Source organism: Poecile atricapillus, chromosome 6 (assembly GCF_030490865.1).
Source record: "Poecile atricapillus isolate bPoeAtr1 chromosome 6, bPoeAtr1.hap1, whole genome shotgun sequence".
NCBI classification, from domain to species: Eukaryota; Metazoa; Chordata; class Aves; order Passeriformes; family Paridae; genus Poecile; species Poecile atricapillus.
This window is the reverse complement of record NC_081254.1, coordinates 9666706-9680641: the sequence shown is the minus strand read 5'-3', so window position 1 is coordinate 9680641 and position 13936 is coordinate 9666706. Positions and strand designations below refer to the sequence as shown.

Sequence of the window (13936 nt, the reverse complement as noted above, 5' to 3'; positions counted from 1 at the left end):
GAGCTGAGTTTTATTTTACTTTCATTTCTAACATATAAATCAAATTAATCAGTATCAGGCAATAACATTTATATCTGGAAATTAGTTTGAAATAGCTAAAATTATATTTAAAATGGTGTAAAATTCATCTAAATATATTTAATATACCAAAAATACTGGTTAGAGAAGTTAGATCATTTTTAATTTACCTATCTTTCCATGGCATACTTACAGGTTGTCCATGAATACTCTCAAAATATAGTAGACATTTCTGAAGATTGATTTTTTCCAAAGCCATTTGCTTTTTTGTCATATCCTATTTAAAAAAGTTATTTATAAGACTGAGTCAGGATTTCATGACAAGGGTACAGGTACATATCTGTTAAATAATCTCTTCTTCCCAGATAAACATTAATAATGAATTCTATTTCTGTTTGCACTGAGGTCAATGGGGACTTGGCATGAACTTAGCAAGAAAAGAGTCCAAAATTAAATTACATATATATGAAGTATGTTTAGTTGTAAAAAAAGAGAACAACCACCATTCTAGACAAAACACTCCAAAAGTTGAAAAAATGCATAGAGGGCATTACTCAACTTTTTAATTATTCATTAAGAAAGAGAAATAGAGTTGCCTTGGCTGGCAAGGGATGTAGAAGAGAAAGATTTAGAAATGCAAACCCCACCTGTTATGGTAAACAGCTTATTTCTGTTCAAAAATTGCAGTGTGAATCACTGGTACCAAAGAACATTGATTTTTCAGTGTTGGTGAATAATCAGTATTTGTGGGGAGCACACAGGGTAACAGGTATTGGTCTCCTCCCTCTCCCCAACAAGACCTGCTCCTGACAGTTGCATATTTGCACCTGGGCCAGAACACCGAGGTGCACATGAAGTGAACATCATTTCCCACAGTCTCTGCCTGATCACGACAGCTTGACTTAGGGCTAAGTGTTCAGAGCTGTGAGGGAGATGAAGTAATTTGAAGAACCATGGAACTGGAGCCACACACACACAGGGGGCCTTTCTGCAGAAACCTGATGACAAGGGGGCTTTTAGTGACAACTTGGAGAAACACTTTTACTAATTAGACCCTACTTTTAAAAATATATCAACCGTGAAGAAGTGGCACTCTTCTGATATCAGACTACCTTGCTTTTAACTTCAACAGGAGCAAAACCTTTTTTCTTGGATACTCAAATGCAAAAACAGCACAGAGCCATTAATCAGAACCGCTAATCACATTTTCCTAAAAGGTCTGTATGAGTTAATCACTCTAAAATCGTCTGTTACTCAGGTTAAGAGATGAGCTGCTAACTAGAATGCGGGACTATTATAAATCAGCTAATTTGTTTATTTATTGCTAATTCCACAATTAATACAAGGTTAATTCTTTCAAAAACTATTAAGCCTGGAGCAGCTGAGTGGTTAGGAAGAAATGGAGTGATCATTAATATTGATTTTACACAGGAGAACCGATCTCAAGAGGGCTTAGCATTTGAGTCTGTTTCATTAGCTCATTTTATTAGCAATCTCAAGACAGGCTGGTATTCAGCTAAATTTGAAATAGCTGATAATTTCAAAATCAGAGAAGGCAGCTGGAGTCACAAACTACAGAAATGGGACTTTAATACAGCAGTCTGAGACATCTTAGGACTGTAGGCTACATCGAGCAGCAGGAGATTCAATGCTAATTAAATAGAAACACTGCTCCATAGCCACAGAGAATATGAACTGAAGTGGGTCAGTGATGAGAAGACAGATACATAAAGGGAACCAGTCTGAGAAAAGCCTTGGGGGACAGGCTGCAAACATTCAAACAGAAGACAAAAGTTATTTGTGACATGTAAAGAAAGAAATGGGGGACTTCACCTAAAGGTAGTAGTTTGGTTTCCATAACTCGGAACACAAAGTGTTGTATACAGTTCTCTTCCTTCCTAGTCTGTTCTGTTCCCTGCATGCTTATGCCTTCAAGCTCACTGTTGTTTTTCCAGACAGAAACTACAGACTCTGGCGACAGAAGGACAGACAGTCCAGTGAGTGCTGGGCCTGCCCAGACCCTGTCAAAATCAGTGCTTTGTTTCCACACAGGCACAGAGTCAGGTTCCCAGGGCCTTAGTCTGCCACTTGGGGATGTGTGGTGGCTCATTACCAAGCAGCATTTAACACAAAATTAGAAACAAAAAGTATAAAAGAAAGGCAACAAGTGACATGACACCTCCATAGACTGGTGCCAGTTCCTGTCAGACCAGCTCCAACCTTACCCAGGGGACTGAGGCAGCAGTCACAGCCCCAGCCACCCAATGCTTGGATAGGATTCAAAGTTGGGTCTTGGGTCTTGGATTTGTTTTTTGGGGGATTTGGTGCAGCTTTTTGAGTAATATTATACAAAGTGTGTTTATTTGCCTTTTATCTCTTGAATTTCTACATTCATGCTCTTAATCTTTATTTTTTTTCCTAAAGCCTTGTACTTAAAACCAAGGTGAGCCATTACATAAATTATTATCTCCCTGCAGAAGGAGTTAGTGACACAAAAAATAACAGGTGGCCACCCCTTTGTGGGGTACTGGGCCATTCAAAGGCGAACCCAAATTTTCTCTGCAACTTCCAATTCAATAAGTTAACGCACAGGCTTTTATGCAGGGCGGGGGTTTTGTTCTGGAAACCACATTCTGCTATTTAGATCTTGTGGTCTGTGCTCTTTAGACATACTGGGGTTTTACTCTGCACCTTTCTAAGGACACACAACTCTCATTTGTATTTCACCAGAGCTTTAGAGGTTTTCCACAGTGAACTTTAGGGGAGAACTTGGCAGGCTTTCATGGAAACACTATCTTTGGCCAAAATAACTAAATACAAAAAAAAACCAAAACAAAACAAAACAAAAGAATAATTTAGTTGCTATGTAGTTTACTAATAATCTAGCTCAGATCCTAGTGAAGGATCTAAATGTCATATACAAAACAAAATGTTGCACATAAAATATATCTACAGTAATACCAAAACTGTTTGTAGCTGAAATTATGCCTTTGATCTTTGCGGTTAACACAGACATCCTGGATTAATTTTGCATCGTCAATGCCACAAACCTCATTCTCCCTCAAAAGTCCAGGATGACTCATAATCAAAATCCAATCTTTTTTTCATGTTATACTTAGGGAGCTATTAAAATATATCATTTTGAAATAGATCAATTTGATTCCTGCTCAAGCCTGTGTTTCCCAACAGTTTTGATAACTATTACCAAGCACCTTTGCTAACAGATAGTTTTAAAAACACAATTTCTCTCTGCAAGAAAACAAAAGGAAAATGAATAAGATTTCTTTTAAAAACTGAATTTTTTTTGGCACGTGCAAGCATTTAGTTTACATTACTTCCTTGTTTATGAGAATATTTCTAGTCTGCACTGCCATATCATAAATTTAGAAGGTTCTCTTGGAAAATTAGGAGAAGTCCAAAAAAATTGAAAAGTTAGTGGGACAGATAACTTTTATAAGAAACTTACTTTTTATAAGAAAGTTTCTTGTACTGGATTTCCTCACAGACATCTGTTTTGGTGTCATCTGATCTCACTACATTAATAAAAAAATTAAGGACTGAAAATATTATCCTACAGTCTGCACTGTTACGATTTTAGAGCTATGTACAGAATAGCATGGTTTTGTTCCCTTTTTTTTGTTTTCTGATTATGAAACACTTTTTCCACTTCATTTTTCTTTATAAAAATGTAGCATATAAAAATAAACAATTAAAAAAATCAGTCATGTATGCAGCACCCATGATCTAAGAAGCATGGCATTCTTATGCACAGTCCTGGTTTTTATAAAGCAACTAGCTGTTTAAGAACCAAGAATGGAAACAAAACAAAAATTAAAAATATGCTGGGTAATCTCTACTACTGAAATCCACTCAGAATAATTTCTTAGTTCTTGCATGGTTTAGCATTTAGTTCTTTACCCTCTCACCCCTTCCTGTTTTTCATTCACAAGCCAAAGTCTAAATGTTACTGTCAACATTTAGATTTTAGTTACCTTTGAGGGCAGAATTTATTGTCTTGTTTGGCTGTAATGGCATCAGGACAGCAACATCCTCTGATAGCAGAAACAGCCCTCCAGAAAAGTGGGGGTTTGGGTGGTATGTATTGTTTTAGAGAACCCTATGTTGTGCCAGAAATGTGAAGGCACAGCAAAATTTTAATATATATACTAGTTATAAAACAAAAGCTGATTTTCCAGCCAAGCAATCATGCTCCATGGAATGAATATTGCTCCTACATTCAGAAGAATAATTGAGAGCATGGAAGAGAAGAGGCAGGATCAGCACAAACGTACAAGGCCAGGAGAGCAAAGCAGTTTGGATGGTTGTGCTGTCCCTGTCACCTCAGTGCATGATTCTGACTCTGCAAAAGCTTTCAGCATTTCTCAGCTGAGAGGGGATCTTTATCATCAAAATACCTTCAGCAACACTTTCTAGTCACACAGTTTCTGTGGACTCAAGGTGCCTGTGCTGCCACCATCTTCATTACACCAGGATATGCAGTTCTGGGCACACAGCCTCAAGTCAGCAGGTTCCAGCAGTGCCTGGCAAACAGTTTCACATGTGCATCTCTGAGCAAAAAATGCTTAGCACTACTTGAAGCAGCCTTCTGCACCTCTGAATCTGAGCAGCTCTTCTCAGAAGAGTCACTTCCAGAAACTGCACTAGAGCTCCCACCTTGCTAGAGAAAAAAATGCACTGCAGTGCCAGCAGAGAGAGGATGCGCACACCCTGGCACACCCCGAGCCAGCCACACCAATATCTGCCTCAGGTGAGAGTTCTGAGGGAGCAGCCATGCTTCTTAAGTACCTTAATAGTCTCAGGAATGTTGAAGTGCTGTCTTTTCTCCTTTAGTCGTCTCAACACACTATCCATGGTTTCATCCACTGAGGGAGCTGGTTCCATACTTGTGGCCTCCTGTGTGCCAGCCTCTTTAGAGGTCCCACTGCCTTCACAGTGCTCATTTCTTTGGGGTGCTGTGGAGGTGCAGTTTTGCTCTTCTGACAGTCTGAGTTTCAGCTCTGAAAGGCAAATTTTGTGGCAAGTAAATAGATTAGAAGTATTTGCAAAGCAGTTTCCTCTGACACTACTAGGCAAAAACAAACCAAAACGTTCCTACTTCTTGCATACAATTATTATCATACCACAGGCACGTAGGAACATAATTCTGCTTCACTTTAATGCGTAATATCTTTTGCTTCCTGGAGCAACTTAAACTGTCCCTCTCCCCTCCAGAGGCCACCCTGCCATGCCAGCCTGGCTGCTGAAGTGGTCCTCACAAGGAGAAGCAACCAATTTCTTAAATGACTTTCCTTGGCAGAAGAGTGACCTGAGCACCCCAGCAGAAGACAGAAGCTTCCCAGTCAGCAGCCTGCATGGATGTGATAAAGTGTGTGACTGTATTAACTTGACACCAAGCCAAAGCCCCTGGAGCTCCAGGGACCTGCACAAAGCAATAAGGAAATTGAATTAAAATCTGAATTAGCTCCCATAAAAACAGATTTTTGTTCCAAGCATACGCCTGTCTGGTGAAGGACCTTGGGCAAAACAGGAGATTGATGTCTCCAACTGTGTTAAATTTGTTAAAATCCATGCAGAAACAGTAACATAATTTTTTTAGCTGTGACAGTCTGAGGATATAGGCCAGCTTTGTGGGGAAAACCAGTAATGTTTAGTAAACCCATATAGCTAGAAAGAATAGACGAGCCCTGCAAACATGAAGAAGGATCTACAAGCATTTGGGCGTTTTCCATTTCAATTGTACTTGGCATATGAACCTCAAATGAATCTAGCTTCGCTTAAAAGCAGTGACATTATTCAGGATAATAAAAATCAAAGGTCATCACAGCACTGAGGCATTTGGGGCTTGAAGGTGAGGCTGATCTTTGAAACCTAGACCCTCTGGACAGGAGAAGCAATGGTTGAGTCAGAGATATAATTTTCAGAAAATTAACCATGTAGATTGGCCATTTCTTCTCAGTTGCCCTTCCTGGATTTGCAACACAGAGTTCAAGGAGAAATAATAATAGTAATCATCATCATCATCTAGTAATCATACAGGATAGTACTCAAAGGAGAACTTTCCAGAAGATATTTACTGAAAGATGATTTTCTAATTCTTTATTTTGCACAATCACATCCTCTATATCTACATTATTAACTACATTCAGAACAGAGATGAAAGATAATACTACAATTTACTTAGTAGTGAGAATCATTTATAAAAGGGCAAAAAGAAAAGGATTAAGATAAATTATAAATAACCTTCAAAAAAAGAATCAATCAGTCTTGGCTACAGACTCGCCAAGGGAAAGCATCTGATACACCCACAGACGTTAATGGAGTGGTATGCAGACAATCAAGGACAAAAACTGACCCTCAAGGCTAAATTTATTATCAAGGAAAGATCTGTTTTGATGATCAAAATAAATTAAATCCTTAGAGATGTGCATCCAGAGTCCTAAAGAAACATTTGCACCTACATTTGTGCTATTACAAGGAAACTTCTAACTTCTGTGTTTTAGACACTCATAAAAGTGTTCAGAATAGCATCACCTTTAGCATGAATGTTTATAGTGATGACAGAGAGATGATGGCTTTTTCCCCTTTCCCTTTCTAGCCTTGGTATGAAGGTTGAACTAGCCCACTTTAATGCCTGCTTTCAGGAATCAAGGCAAGTCATAGCACATAATATCTTTCTTGCCATTGGGAGACTTATTGCTGTGTACTGTGAAAAATAAGCAGGGCAGTGAGGTTAGAAAACCGACTTCAAAATGTTGCAGGTACACTCCCACTTCCAAAAGCTTCAGCAGCAAAGGAACACAAGGTGCTATTATGTACCTTTGAGCTGCTTCCGACCTTTGGCCAGAGCATTCATCCACTTCAGAACTTCAGGATTGGAAGTCTTGTCACCATGCGAAGGCTGAACGCAAAGGAAAATGTAAAGAATGGAAAGAAAGAGAAGGAACTTACAGTTAAAGGATCAAACAGATAAAACCCTCCCCATCCCCAGTGTGCTACAAAATGTCCATAGTTCTGACTGCACTCTCTCAGTGTCATGCAGAGCATCTGGCTTGATCATGGCATTAATTTGCCATGGCTTATCTCTCCCCATTGTGACACAGTGCCACAATGATCTGAGTGTTATGTGTCTGATCCCAAAAAAAACCACAGCAACCTTTCAGTTTCTGACTAATTAGATAAATAACCTTGCTGACTTCAAAAGGATTGATCCAAGGACTAATTTGAGTCAAGTTCCTAAGTGATTTCCAGGATGGTAACTGAAGATCTCCGTCTCTTGCAGGAATAAACTCTTGTTTTAAGAAGAATTCTTTAGGGAAACAGCATTTTCAAAATTTCAACTGACCTGCTTAATTAATCAAATGAAAAATCCTGTGCAAGAGTGATTTCAAAAGAAGCAAACAACAAAGGCTCTGTAGATCAGGGGTTATTTTTCATTTAGAAATTGCCTGCAAATTAAAGTCAATTTACACCGAATCTTCAAAACTCAGATGTTTAAAATTGAAAAACAGTTTCGCAAAAAAAAGCTTCTGAAATAATTTTTTTTCTGGCCATAGTGTGAGGGTTGTTTAGGTATGAAATTGTGCTCCTAGGAGTACATTATGACCATAGAGCCAAACAGTGCATAAGTTTAAGGTTTTGGCCATTAATGGGATTAAAAGGTAATATATAATTTGCTTAATTTTAATACAGTCAAAAAATGTCACAAACTTCCCTGTTTCATGTTGTACACCTCCTTAGCATCAGGCATGTTTTGCTATTCTTATACTGCACAATTCCCAGCCCAGTGCTCACCACTGACCTCAAAAAACCCCCACAAGTTTTATTTCTCTGATTTTTGCCATCAGCTTCTACTGAGCCTCAGGCTTTGGAGGTTTATAGGAGTATGCCTGAATGAAGGAATCTGCACAGAAGAACAAGTTTCCAGACAAATGACTCCTACAAATTGAATAAGTAGCTTTTCACCTTTTGCACCATTTTGTTTCACAGACCTGTCAGTTGTGTTTCACTGATTCACACTTCTCAAAGATGGATATTTTGCAACAAAGGTAATCCAAAGGAAATGTAGACTGCATGCACTGAAATGTACTTCATACATAGAAAAATGCCAAAAAGATATTCATGGAAGTTTTTCCTATTTCATTTTACCAGAAATACCCTATCTCACATTGTTTTGATTAAGTTTAAATACACTGGGGTCCTTGCCTCCCTCTTGGAGTTTACCTTTTCAATTATTGTCTTACCAGGTATTTCTTTTCTTGCTCAAACTTTTCTTCATACTTCCTAATTTTTCTCTTGAGGCTCTGAAGATGCTTGGTAAGTTGTGTTACTGTCTGTGGTTCTTTGCAGTCTTCACAGCTACATCTAGAAGAACTTCTTGGCCTGCAAAAGCCAAAAGCAGAGTTGTGGGATCTAAGAGCTGGCTACAATGGACCATGCTTTGTTTTCAGGAACACTTAGCATTTCAGAATTCATGGCTGTTCTATTCTTTTGCTGGATAAAGACTGCTTAGTTTTAAAAAGTAAAGATAAAATAATTGCTTTTGCTTGAAGGTATCCCTAGGGTATTCTAATGGGTTCACCATCTGTCTTTCATTCTCTCTTTTTTTTTTTTTACTTAATTGTGGGATTTCTGAATATATTTTAAAAAATTAATCTAGTAGGCAAAAGCCTGATCCAGTATTTACATTTAACACCCACACCTTTATTCACAAATCTTCCAAGTATAACAGGAGACTCTGTTGACATGATTTGTAAAAGTAATCTCAGGGAGTTTTTCATTACTGGAAATAAACATTTTCATTTTGAAGACAGTTTAGTTCCTGATTATTTACAGTGGCAAATCAATAGAGCTGATTATTATCCATATGCAGCTGAAGCTAAAGCTCTTTATATAAGCTTTTAAGAAAATTTGATTTCTCTCTGAAACTCACAGCTTGGTTTCTGGAAAACACATACATGGACTGTTTGTATGCTTTATGACACTATCACCCCTGATCAGTGACTCATGCTATAGTTCAATTACAGCTGAATTTTTAGTATTATACCTAGATAGCCCTCTCTATCCTGTATTTACTCATCATTCTAATTACTAACATTTAAAATTATCCTTGCTAAATATAATTAACAAAAACTTCAAAAAATACTGTTATATTGTTATGACTGAGGAAAAACTAGTTTCTATTTCTAGTGTTGCAAATTATCTGTGTCAAAATATGCCACAATACAAAAATTTGCTTTTTATGACATAGCAACAACTGAAAAAACTCCATGAAGAGTCAAAGGTTGTGAATTGCAGAAAAAGGCTTAAAAATACATAAGAATTAAAATAGATTTTCTTACATCATGAAAGGTTGAGCACTTGGTGGAGAAGGGGCAGACTCTGTGTCTAGATTAAATCTCTGACTTTGGCTAAAGATAGAGCAGCGTGGTGACAAGAGAGGATTGTCTCCATCTGTGATGTGATACAGCAGTCGGCTGGTCCCGAGGGAGTGATGTTCCTGTGGGCTGCTCTCCATGTCATTCTGCCAGTCCCTGTGGGCTGGCACAGGCTCTAGAAGGAAAGTATAAATCAGTGTGGACTGAGGGTCACTCACATGGAGTTGAGTTACCTAGGTCAACAAAAATTTGTCCTTACAAAAGTATTCCAAGCATAAGTATTCAAAGTGAACAGCAAACAGATCAGCAGTGTTGCATGCAGGGTGGACACCGCACTGAGGATGAGAAAATAGAAGCACTGTCACTGGCTTCACATAAAGGAGGAGGTGGATGGGTGTATTTATAATCTATGAAGTGAAGATGGAGAGTTTCCCAGAACAGAAACATTGCTTGTATTTTCACAGATCTGTTTGCTTTTGAAAGCCACAATCCTGAAGAAGATGAGTGTCCACAATAAGTTTAATTTTGTGATTCATCATTTACTCCCTTGGTGAAGAGAGAGGAAGGTGAAAAATATAATATGTCCTAGTGCTAAGAACCTCCAGGGCTGCTTGCAGCATCTTGCAGGATTTTGTTTGGTAACAATAACATTCTCTTGGCTCAAAGAACACAAGATATGAAAATAACAACCCCCATCAAGAACATCCAATTTATTTACTCAAGGTCATGGGCAGTGGCGGCTCCTTGGAGGAGTCATGCTTGTGGTATTGTGTTAACAATGTTTTGAACTGTAAATGCAAACCTCACCACAGGTGTCTTAAAAGCTAAAATTTATTTTATAGTGATGGTCAACCTAGAGAAAGTAGGAACCTCATCACACTGGTTCTGTTTATGGGTAGCATGAAAAATAATGGCACATTAGAGGGTCTGCTCAGGGAACATCAGGGGTTCATCTTCACTGTACTCTACCTGAGTACACTGAAGGGAATATTCATTGAATTTTCTTCCTCACCCTCAATATTTGAAATGGATGAGGATGATCTAACTTAATCAATATTCTTGCTGTCAGGTGATTGAGATTTAATGTAGATTATACCTTCTAGTATAATTATGGATTAGGGACTCAACAATCTCATAAAAGTTCTTGCCCGAAATTTTTCTCGCTTGCTTTGCTAAAGCAAAGTTTGTGCTCTCAGGTTCCCCTACAGCAGTTTCCACAGTACATTATATTTTACAACAGCCATATTATTTTCTTTTTTTTCCCTAAATCCTTTCATATATACAGCTTTTTAATTCATATCTATTATTTTGCATTTCCAGGCAGCATGTGTGTCAATTCTAATCAGTATTATATTTTCCATATGTCATGCATTCTAATACATTTCACAGAATCATTTTATTCAACAGAAGTCTAAAACTGCACAGAAGAACAACTGTACATACATTTACTCACAGAAGAACTGGCAGGTTTAGGTAAGTTCTTTTACCTTCACTTTCAATTTTCTGCTTTGCACATGGGACATCACATTCCCATGCTGAGTCCTTTTCCAGGATTTGAATGGAACCTTTGTAGAACATTTTATCTGCCCTCTTTCACAACAAATACCAAAACTGTAAATCCCTATTGCTGCACTGTGATAGTGGTGAAAAAACAGCTCTGAATGACACCCTTCAAAAAAAACCCCCATATTTCTCTAAAAAATAGTAGTTACGATCACTTTAATATAATTTTATTGGGCACTATCCAACTGCTTTTTCTCAACAGACAAAACATTCTATTGTATATTGTACATCACAGTTTAGTCTGTCAAGCAAAAGTTACATGTGACTTGTATTTATAAGCTCATCTACTCATCATCAATTATAATTATGTTAAGCGTTTTCACAATGAGACAATGTACTTGATTATTAATTCTAACCTTGCATCCTTCCTCTAAGTACTTCATACTCTGTAGGTCAAATTCAGCTCTCCGAGATAAAAGAGCAACACCCAAATCTCCTAAATCTTGTATGAGATTCAAATCCTCCCACAGAGAGATCCCAGGAAGACACCTGGGAGAAGCAGGGATAGAGCACTGAACAGTCCTGGGAAATCACGGACACTGACAACAGACAGTGACAATGGCTGAAATAATTGGTGTTCTACAAACAAAAATGTTCTCTCTTTTTGGAAAGTACTCTTTCTTTACCCTTTAAATTTTTTTAAAATGAGTACCTTTGGTTAGGTTTCGACCTGTTGTTGTTGCTGGGTTGTTGTTTTATTTCTGAAGAATAGTGTTTTCAGTGAGAAGAACCTGGCCTCCCTTGCTTTAATTTCACCATCTTTGAACTTCAAGAAACACATAATCACCGTGATATAGGTTGACTAAGAACTGTTGTGCAGTTTTTCATGTTTTGTTTTTACAAGGAATAAATTGTCTTATAGTCATATTAAGTAGCAATGCCCTCACTGTGAAAGGCAAATGATGTGATAAAAAGATTAGCCAGTCTGTGTGTGACAGCTGAAGGAAATAACTTTCCAACATTTGAACTCTGATTTCCTGTGGACCTAAAAATGTCCTCCTTTTAGGAGACAGCCTATACCACTGACAAGCCATATGGTCACAGATATTTGCCCCTCCTCACATCTACAACCAGACATTTTTATAGGCTCAACCCAGTCTCAGAAATGGAAGAAATGCAGATGTTCAAGACTAAACACTCTTGGAAGATAAATGCAAAGGACAAGTAGTGGCTAGTGCAGCTCCAGTGTAAAACCAAACACACAAAGTTCAAGAAGGTTTTTTTATTCTGCTAGCAAACAAAAGGGAGAAAACATGCATGTTTTATAATTTGGGAATATTTCCCAAAGGCCAGGGCACTTTCATTTCCTTCTGACAGCAACGTCTGCAAGGCTTAAACCCTGGTGCAACTTTGCTATGGCCCAAGAAAGAGTTTAGTTCCAACTTAACTAGAAGTGCGTTAAATACCACCAAATAGTCAGAAGCAGTCAGCAAATAATTCAGACTGATTCATTTCAGTGGCACAACTAATAAAATAGTGAGATATCTCAGGGTGATTGCGGTGGCCGGGCCAGGTCCATTGGTCTGACCTGGGATGCCACGACTTTCCCAGAGAGAGTGGTCCCGCAAGAGACAGCCTTCCGGGGGCCTCTGGTGATCCCTGGCTACTGTGTAACCTCAGCAAAGGGCAGCCTGCAACTGCAAGTGATTTCAGCTCAGTGATTTCAGCTCTGCTTACTAGGTTATCCCGGGCTGACTCAGAGAGAGAGAAACAGGAGCGTCGTGTGGCAATTCCACAGAGACAGCCTTTATTATCCAGCAGCTCTGCAAAGGGTAGCCAGGGACAACAACTCCCTCCTGAACTGGGCAGAAGCTGGGGTTTTTATGGGGGAAAGCCAGGTGGTACCAGGGGGGAAAAGCAATGGGTTACAAAGGATCAACATAGTCACCAAGCATGGTGGGATACCTCACCATGACAAGGAGGATGGTCCCATCTAAGGGGTATCTCTCCAGGAGAAGATTGAGATAAGTTTATCACAGCTCCCTCAGAGCACATTTCTCTGGGGGAAAGCCTTGGCAGGCTGACCTGCCTTCACAGGTGATGACAAGTTCTAAGCAATCCCATCTTTAATTAACACTTAAGGCCATTGTCCTGATTCCAGGTCTGTGTAGATCCCAAAAAAAGACACTAAATATAATATACTAATAAATATAAATATACTAAGAGTAGCCCATTAACTGACAAAGCTTCTACCTGTCTTCATGTACCTCATCTAATTTTAGTCTCTATTTTTGCCAAAACTGGGAATTAAAGCCACCTCTACCCAAGCCGCTGAGTTGCCCCTTAGCATCTACTCCATGCAGCTTAGCAATGACAGGAGAACACCACAGGAATTAAAACCAAATTCTAGTGTCTGATAATCTGCAGCATGGTTCAGCAGGTGGACTTCATACAACAAGTCCTATGGTATAAATCTGTATTTATGCCCGTGATATTCTTCAAGAAAAACAATAACACACTCTTGTACAGAAAAAATAATATTCAGATGTAGTGTGTTGAGTCCTAAACACGCTACATCTGTGAATGCCTCTATCTGGATTTTTAATTCAAAAGTAATTTAGAACTTCCTGTAGTTAGGTTCAGCTGCTCACTGCTGCAGGCACATATTTGATGAAACCTCATAACCAAAAGTTACAGAAATTACACCCTACTTTTCTATAATTACCCCTTTAAAAAACTAGCCCCTTACAATTCTTTACAGGCTCACTTCTGCAACTCTCAGCTTTCACATATTCAAAAGTAAACTGGAAATCACTGACTTTGCTCAAAGATAAATTACTGTTCATCCCCTTAAAATTTGCATCCTGGAGTACCCTGTCATCTTACTAGACTATTGTATCTTCATTCTTTTCTAAAATTTGTTCACTGTGATGTGAATGAAAGGATCATGTTTATTTTGCCTGATCCACCGAGGAAAGGCTGATAACTAAAGATGGAACATAAATGGCACACCCTCTAGA

At 38.5% G+C, this 13936-nt stretch overlaps 1 protein-coding gene across 1 annotated transcript in view; it reads right to left on the bottom strand.

The window, feature by feature from the left end:
• The window catches only part of FAM13C (family with sequence similarity 13 member C), a 139553-nt gene that overhangs the window by 20330 nt on the left and 105287 nt on the right, over window positions 1-13936 (bottom strand). The window contains exons 14-18 of the mRNA XM_058840884.1: window positions 9378-9588; window positions 8280-8418; window positions 6856-6937; window positions 4825-5036; window positions 212-295 (exon numbers count right to left, since the gene is read on the bottom strand). Of these exons, the coding sequence (XP_058696867.1) occupies window positions 212-295; window positions 4825-5036; window positions 6856-6937; window positions 8280-8418; window positions 9378-9588 (728 nt within the window). The remainder of the gene's footprint in view (window positions 1-211; window positions 296-4824; window positions 5037-6855; window positions 6938-8279; window positions 8419-9377; window positions 9589-13936) is intronic.